At 41.1% G+C, this 9,147-nt stretch overlaps 1 protein-coding gene across 1 annotated transcript in view; it reads left to right on the top strand.

The window, feature by feature from the left end:
- The window catches only part of Dnah8 (dynein axonemal heavy chain 8), a 308,707-nt gene that overhangs the window by 140,501 nt on the left and 159,059 nt on the right, over nt 1-9,147 (top strand). The window contains exons 43-45 of the mRNA XM_008840196.1: nt 4,240-4,427; nt 8,176-8,262; nt 8,355-8,462. Of these exons, the coding sequence (XP_008838418.1) occupies nt 4,240-4,427; nt 8,176-8,262; nt 8,355-8,462 (383 nt within the window). The remainder of the gene's footprint in view (nt 1-4,239; nt 4,428-8,175; nt 8,263-8,354; nt 8,463-9,147) is intronic.

Raw genomic sequence — 9,147 nt, 5'->3', positions numbered from 1 at the left:
AGCCTGGTCTACATAGTGAGTTCCAGGCCAGCTGGGGCTACAGGGAGACTCTGTCTCAAAAAAAAAAAAAAAAAAAAAAAAAAAAAGGATACAGCCCCTGAACTCACCACCTCTTATCTCCATGGCTGTCATCTTAATTCAAGCCTCTTGTCATCTCTTACCTGGACCACTTCAGTAAGCCTCCTGACCGGTCTCGTCTCCCTGGGTCTACCACTGCCCTCTACTCTGGTCTCAAAGCATCTCTCACTAGCTCCTCTTTAGGTAGGTCAGAGCATAACACGCTCCTGCTGGAAGCTGTCTAGTGGATTCACTGAGTCAAAGCCAAAATCCTTACATGAGCCCACATTGTCTCATATGATAGAACCACACACACTCCTTCCCGTATCCCTGCTGCATTGGTCTGACCTTCTGACACCACTCTCTCTACTAAAGTCATTTTGATCTTCCTGATGGTTCTCGAACATTTGAAACATGCCTCTTCCCCAGATCTCTGACTAATGTTTGGCTGTTTGTTAATGTCTCCCTAGTTGTCTGTCCCCATGGCTCACCTGATACAGGACACCCTCAGCAAGCACCATACGACTGAAAATGTGAACAGATTCTCTTTGAGATCTAAAACTAGGATTGTCATTGTTATAACTTCTGTTCACCACAGCATTGCAATTCCAGCCAGTGCACAGGACAGTAAGAACAGCAAATACAAAGAAGGGAAAGAAAGTGTTTATTAGTTACCAATGATATAGTAGACTATAAAAGAAACTCAATAGGGAAAGTTCAAGAAATTTATAGGAAAATAGAATTTAGCAAGCCTACTCATATGTAATATCAGCAGGAAATCAATTTTATTTATATCAATTACAAAAAAGTTAATTATAAAATTTCAGAAGTATCATTTAGAGGCATAATTAAGGCACCGTGCTGTTAGAGGGACAGATAAATAGGCCAAAGGACATAATAGCGACCAAAGAATCAGACCAAGGGCACCTGCCAATCCAAGATGAAAAGATGGCCTGTATAATAAGTGGTTCTATGTTAAGAGATGATTAATATTTAGCTGGGGAAGTGGGATCCCTGCCTTACACTGTATACAAAAGTCAGGCTTCCTTAATATTAAGGCCTGTGGAAGGCAAAATTGCATGCTGTGTTAGAAGAAGGTAGTAGATTAAAATGCCTTTGTTTTTAGAGTATCAATCTTTTTAACCCCCAAAATTCCAAACTGTAAAGAAAAGACCGACACATTTTTCCCTCTCTAAGAGAAAACCTATTCATCAACAAACACTCAAAAGACAGTGGAGCTTTAGAAAAGGCTTTAGCCCACAAAGAGTTAATATCTTTTATGTCTGAATGCTGCCTGGGAATCCAGGAGTGAAGATCACTCAGCAGAAAAATGAGGAAAAGGCATTTCACAGATGAAGATCACCACAGGGCCAGCAACCAAAGTAATGTGTGTTCTAATGAGATTCCATTTCTGAACTTGGCAGATTTACAAAAACTGAAGTGCAACATTTTTTCCTTTTTCCATTTTCATCTCTATGTATGTGTGTGCGTGTGCGTGCATGTGCACTCATGTGGAGGCCTGAGGTTGATGTAGGGAATTACCCACAACCACTCCTCCATCTCATTGACTGAGGCAGTGTCTCTTAAACCCAGAGCTCTCCGATATGATTAGTTTTACTAGTCAGCTTGCTCCGGAGATCCTGTCTCTGCCTTCAAGGCTGGAATTACAGGCGTGCTGCCATGTCTGCCTGGTATTTATGTGGGTTCCTGGGATTTGAACTCTAGTCTTCATGCTCGCAGGGAAAATGCTTTAACCACTGAACTATCTCCCTAGCCCCTGAAGTGTGACATTTTTGACCACTGGCAGGGATGTGGAGTCAAGGAAACGTCTGCCACTGGTGGGCATGTAAAATCTTGTGGAAATCCACTGGTGTTATTTTAAAGTGCACACATGTCCAGTCTCAGCTATGCCTGCTCCTGTATCTAAGTGCTTACACCAGCATTACTTTTGACAGCAAGTAACTGGAAACAGAACTGATAACTGCTTTTAATAGTCTGGACACATAAATTATGAACATATAATTTATGTTTTTATACAAAAGAAAATGCATGTAGTTCTGTATAACTATGCTACTTAGCAGTAAAAAAAGATACGGCAGAATTTGTACTTCAATTATATTGTTACTTCAATTCGTTGGTGTGTTGAAATGCTTCAAACTATTTTTTAAAATTTATTTATCTATTTCTATTTTATGTATATGTGTTTTGCTAGTATATGTATAAGTGCACCTGCACCATGCAGTGTCCATGGAAGCCAGAAAAGGGTGTCAGACCCCCTGGAACTGGAGTTACAGATGGCTGTGAGCTGCCTTATGGGTGCTGGGAACTGAACGTGGGTCCTCTGTAAGAGTAGCTAGTGCTCTTAACTGTTGAGCCTTCTCTAGCCCCATACCATTTTCTAATCAAGGAGAAGGGTTCTGTGAATCATTTTTGACTTGAGAATTGGGGACAGTTGGGAGAAGCAGAACAGAGCACAAGGTAACTCTGGGATGCCAAAAATCACAGGGCAGAGCACAGAGAAAAAGGGAAGGAAGTGACTGTCTCCAGCATGCTTCCTCCACATAATGCTGCAACCCAGGACTGGAGAGCTGACTTAGCAGTTAAGAGCTGCCTGTTCTTGCAGAGGACCCGGGTTTGGTTCCCAGCACCCTCGGGGTGACTAACAACCATTCGTAACTCAAGTTCTAGGGGATCTGACGCCTATGCACCTACAGGTGCACTTACATGCAAGGTAAAACACTCATACACATAAGAGAGTTGTAATAAAACTTTCTAAGATGGGAGTCCTGTCAGAGGTCACCCCCAGATAGGAGCCTCAGCCCCAACCCCAGAGGGCATGCTCTCCTGTCTTTCCCATCCCTTCATCCAAGGCACCAGAGGCAAGCAGCCGTTCCCCAAAAGGAATTTGCATTTGGGGAAGGCATATGGTTAACACACTGAAAAACCATTAGCTAGGCAAAGCGGGGTCTTATAACCTAACACTGGACAAACTTAGAAAGGTACCCAGAACAATAAAGAGACCACACAGGGCTAGGGATGTAGTTTAGTTACTAGCGTGCTTGCCTAGGTTACATGAAGCTCTGGGTTCAAGCTTCAGCACCATATAAATTGTGTGTGGTTGTGCACACCTGTAATCCCAGTACTCGTGGTTGAGGCAGGAGAATCAAGGTCAGCCTTGGTTACAGAGTGAATTTGAGGCTAGCCTGGGATACATGAGACCCTGCCTCAAAGAAGAAAATGAGCGCAGAGAGAGAGAATACAGACTGCTAAGTTGAATTAAAGAAACAGAAGAAAACTCAAAAGTAAGTAAGACTAATGGCGTCAAAGAGAGTCAAGACTATTACATTCAACCAAATGAAGAAAAACAGGCTATTAGGGGAAAATAACAGTTGGAATACTTGGAAAATAAAAATGCAATTTAAAAGGGGCAAAAACTCCTACTGTCTCTTGAGTTGGAATATCAAACCAAGGGAATGTATTACAGAAAGACAAGAAGATAGAAAATTTGACAGAAAAACTGGAGTCAGAGGGATCGATATAAACGTTCCAACATCCTTAGGGTGGGAATTCCCAAGGGAGAGAAAGGAAAGGGGGGTGGATCATCGCAAAAGAAATCGGAACTTTTCATATAGCCGAAGGTGATGAAAACTAAGGTTTTCATCCGCAGAGAATCGACAAGGAGCTGTGCTCACAGTACCCAGGTCTGTGTCTTTGTTGCTTGGTTTTGTAAGAAAGAAAGAAAAAAATCCCTTGGGCCATTTTCTTTCTCACTCTGCAAACTGAGATTCCCTTTCATTGCAAGAGGAACAGAAGGATCTAACCCTGTAGGGCATCCTTTATTTTACCATTTTCTCCAGAGACTTGGGTTCGATCCATCTCCACCCTCGCTGAAGGTCCTTTTAGACTGGATCTGATTTTATCATCCGGTGGTATCCCCGACAGTGACATATTTACACTTTCCTTTTTGACGCTGTATGATTCTTATTGTCTCGGTGATGATAAACATAATTAAGCATTTCCTTATCGCTGGAGTGAAATACGTCCTTAGAAACAGCCAGGCCTGAAACTACATAAATCATGTTTAAGTAGAGTGGGGGTGGGGGAGCACTTTGGAGAAATTATTGCTATCAAGAAGGTGTGTTATAGAATGAAACTTTACAAATTAACTGTTTTTCATGTCAGGTCTTGCACAGTCGGGATCCTGGGGCTGTTTTGATGAGTTTAACAGAATTGAATTGCCTGTATTATCCGTGGCAGCCCAACAAATTTACATTGTTTTGACAGCAAGAAAAGAGAGGAAAAAGCAGTTCACTTTTTCAGATGGTGATTGTGTTGATTTAAACCCAGAGTTTGGAATCTTCCTAACGATGGTAAACACATAAGCTTTTAAATGCAAGTTGACTGGTTTAATTGTCATGAACTTTCTCATCATGTGCTTTTAAAAATTTTTATTTATTATTTTTATATTTTTATGTGTATGTGTGTATTGCCTGCATGTAGGTAAGTGCACCCATGTCATGCAATGCCCGTGGAGGACAGAAGAGGCTGTTGAGAACAGTCAGTGTTCTTAACCACTGAGCCATCTCTCCAGCCCCTCATGTGCTTTTTTTTAAAAAAAATTTTACTTTGTTTTTAATTATGTGTGTGTGTGTGTGTGTGTGTGTGTGTGTGTGTCTACGTGGGTATGTGCACGTGAGTGCAGGTTCTACAGAGATCAGAAGAAGGAAGGCATCAGATGCCCTGGAGCTGGAGTTACAGGCAGTTGTGAGCTGGCTGACATGGGTGCTGGGAACTGAATTCTGATCTTCTGCTAGAGTAGCAAGTGCTCTCACTGCTGAGTCATCTCTCCAAACCACCTTTTGAGTAGTAAAATTATCCCAGGTAGAAGATGTGGAGAAGATAAGAGAGGGTTGCGGGGGAGATGCAATCAGCATACATTGTATCCATGTATGAAATTGTCAAATAGCAAAATTAATAAGAATGAACTAACAAGTAGCTCAGACAGAAGATATCATGGTAATATATTAGTACTAGTGGATACTGTTTATTGAGAACTTGTGTGTTTTATGTGTTGAGTCACGTAACTCATGTTACGCTACTGTAACAAACAACCCCCGAAAATGAGTTGCTTAAAACCATGAATGTGTCTTTATTTTTTGTGCCTCGTGTCTACTGTGGGTTGACTAAGGTGGGAGCTGGTCGACTGGGGTCTGCTTTGTACATCCTTATTCTGGCACTAGACTGATCAGGTAGCCACTGTCTCAGTGTAGGGACTGTAGCAAAGGAGCACAGGACAGGAATTATTGTGCTCTGGTTAGAGTTTCTGACACTCTACAACTTTTATGGGAAGAAGGGACTTGCATGACTGCATCTACCATTAAGGAGGCTGAAAGATAGAGTGTGAAAAGTAACCGGAAGGAGGAAGGACCAGCACCATTCGGTCAATCATACTATCAAATGCTGATTGTCTCTTCCTGTAGCTCTGATAACCTCTGAGGTTGGGCGTTTGCCAGCTGAGGCACTGTGTGTGCGCTGTGTGTGTTGTGTATGCAGGTGTGTGCACCCACGCATGTGCATGTAGAGGTCTGAGGTAGTAGGTATTAGGAATCTTCCTCTGTTGGTTGATATTCACTTTATTTTTTAAAAAAATATTTTATTCTATGTGTGTGAGCGTATTGCCTGCATGTAGGTAGGTGCACCAGAGTTGTGCTATGCATTTGGAGGTCAGAGGATGGCATTGGATCCCTTGGGACTGGAGTTATGGACAGTTGTTAGCCACAATGTGGGTGTTGGGAATGGAACCCGGGTCCTCTGCACAAGCAGCCAGTGCTCTTAACTGCTGAGCCATGTCACCAGCCCCTCCACTTTCTGTCTTTCTTTTTTTTTTGAGACAGGGTCTATAACTGAACCTGGAGCTCATGGCCCCCCAGGATCCACTTGCCTCTGTCTCCTAGCACATGTCACAGGTACATGCCAATAAGCCTGGCTTTTACGTGGGTGCTACGGATTGAACTCGGGTCCTCATGCTTGTAAAGCAAGCATTTTACCCACTGAAGCATCTCCTTAACCCACTGCTCTTGTGTATTCTAACACTAAAACCTGCACGTTTAACCTCTATACTTAGTTTTTTTCCTTGACTGCTAATTGAAAGAAATACATTAAAAATTTCAAAATAGGTTATGAAGGTTCTATCCCCAAAAGTTATATAAATTGTGTCACTGTGCGGTTGAAGACAGCTTTGAGATACGCCATTATCAATACTGAAAACCAAAGGCTAGAATTCGGGAAGCAAAGTTCATGATGAGTGAAGTTTAATATTTTTATGTACTAGTTTTGAAGTTAACTCTTTAGGTTACAAGATAACACAAAGTACTACTTAGAAAGCGCCAGGGAACAAAGATAAGTTATAGGAGTTAACGTTTCTGGTAAGCTTTATTTTTAAGCAATTGTGTATTAAAATAATTAGGGGAAGATAATAATAACCCCGAAGTTATCAGTTTTAACTCAGGAAACTAGCTGAAGAAATGAACTCAGGGCAAAAACTTTACAAGGACTTCACCATTCTCCCTGGACTAAGAATAAGATGAAAGGACTGGGGGGTCGCTCAGTTGGTAGAGTGCTTGCTTAGCTGCATAAAGCCCTAGATTTAGTCCCTAGCATCACATCTAGTATAAAATTAAATGTGATGGGACATACCTGTAATCCCAGTACTTGGGAGGTAGAAGCTGAAGGATCAGGAGTTCAAGGTCATCTTTGGCAACATAGTGAGTTTTAGACTAGCTTGGGAGTCAAGAGACCCTGTCTCAAAAGAATATTAGAAATATTACTTAGCTATCACGTTAAACTATGAATAACTGAGACATAAAAAACAGTAGCTTAAGCCAGGGGTGGTGGCTCATGCCTTTAATCTCAGCACTTGGGAGGCAGAAGCAGGTGGGTCTCTGTGAGACTGAGTCCAGCCTGATCTACATAGTGCGTTCCAGACCAGCTGGGGCTACAGGGAGACTCTGCCTCAAACAATCAAAAAGTAGCTTAACAATCAAGGACTCATTCTCTTACAATATAAATCTACTACACTATGGTTTTCATCTTCAAGATCACTGCATGACCTTAAAGCCGTGACCTTAAAGCAGAAAGCATCTCTTTGGTTAGAGCCCACTGATTGAATCAGTCTCCTTCCCAACAAACATCAAGGGTATTTCATGCACGTGTGTGTGTGTGTGTGTGTGTGTGTGTGTGTGTGTGTGTGTGTGTGTGTGTGTGAAATTTGCATTTCACTATGTAGAATATAATCACACCCACTGCAAGACAAGCTGGGAAGTGTAGTTTTTAATCTAAGTAGTGCCATGTCCAGCTTGTAACTGGGGTTTATGACTAAGGAAGGGAAACAGGAACATTTCAAGAACACCAGAAATCCCTGTATTTCCAAAGTCTATTGACAGGACCCACTGAATGCTCAGGAGCTATTTCCTAAAAAACTGTCCTAAACTGACTATTTATTTGTCACTTGTCTTCGAACCCCTAAAGCTTTCCTTTGGACCTGACCGAGCGTCAATCTGTTGTAACTTACAAGGAAGTTCAAGTTTCCTTTCCTTCTGTCCTTTGATTCTTTGCTGTATTTATCTTCATCCTCCTCGTTTCTCTTCAGTCCTGTGGTATTTTGAAATGATCCTCTGTCAACCAAAGAGTTTTATAATTCTGACTACAGAGAAAAATCAAAGCGATAAAATGAGAATCCCCTCGGTAAGATCTGGAGCCGAAATCTCAATTCATGGTCTAAGCATATCTTAGACCGTAACTATTCAGGTATATTTATTCAGTTCTGTTCTTCCCTTTTCTGTTTTTTTCAACCAACGGACACACAGATGCTTAGTTTTTGCTACTCCAAATTGTGTGTGACTTTAATAATGTTCTGAAAATGGATATATTAAAAAGAGCAGTGATATATTATTAAATATGGATGGCCCGATATACATTTTTGAGAAAGCAAGGACATCTTATGAATCCAATATTTTTCAATACTACCTTAGAATATGAACTAGGGGTCTGAAATGTATTTTAATCCAGGAAATGAAAATTGTACCAATAATTGAAAATTAAATATATTTTAACCCTTAGAATCCTGGATATGCCGGGCGACAGGAACTGCCAGAAAACTTAAAAATTCAGTTTAGAACTGTGGCAATGATGGTTCCTGATAGACAGGTATGTACCAGGATTGAAAAGGATAGTATATACATATTATAATATTTTTCCACTAAATTTGCTTAAAAATGTCTCACTGTATTAACTTTCAGATCATTATGAGAGTTAAACTTGCAAGCTGTGGTTTTCTTGAAAATGTTATCTTGGCTCAAAAGTTCTATGTTCTTTACAAACTCTGTGAAGAGCAACTTACTAAACAGGTAAGTGTGTGTTTATTTTATACATAGGTAGAGAGTTTAGGCTATTATTTTAAGAAACTATGTGTATGAGTGTGTGGGTAGGCAGATGTAAGTGCTGGAACCTGTGGAGGCCAGAAAAGGGCATCAGATCTCCCCTGGAGCTGGAGTTACAGGAAATTGAGCTGCCTGAAGGGGATCCTGGAAACTAAACTGGGGTCCTCTGCAAGAGCAGTATGTGCATTTAGCCGCCGCTCCAGGTCCTGAGTTTTGGGTTTTATTTTGGAATTTTACTTTGATAGATGCTAATCAGTGAACTTAAAACAAATCTCATGGACTTGTTCCTAAATGTATTTATAATGAACCTGACCTATTGATTTAAAGACTTATTTACTTGAAAATACATGTAGATTTCCAGGGATTTGCAAACAAATGCCGGGAGAGATGAGTACCCTTCACCTTTTCCCTCCAGTCTTGGCATTTCATAACCAGAGATAGAAACACAACCAGAAAACTGACACTGAACAATCCACAGAGTGCTTTAGGGTTTCACCACTCATATAATGTACTCTTGGGGTGTGTGCGTGTGTGTGTGCATGTGTGTGTGTGTGTGTAAGTGCATCGCATTTGAAGATTCATCTATCTGCCACCACCACCAACACACAGAACTATGTCACAAGGTTCCCTCATGCCACATCTTTATAGCCCC

The sequence above is a fragment of the Nannospalax galili genome, unplaced genomic scaffold (assembly GCF_000622305.1).
Source record: "Nannospalax galili isolate Female #2095 unplaced genomic scaffold, S.galili_v1.0 scaffold538, whole genome shotgun sequence".
NCBI lineage: Eukaryota > Metazoa > Chordata > Mammalia > Rodentia > Spalacidae > Nannospalax > Nannospalax galili.
Note: the sequence above shows the minus strand (reverse complement) of the source record. Positions and strands in the feature narration are given on the sequence as shown.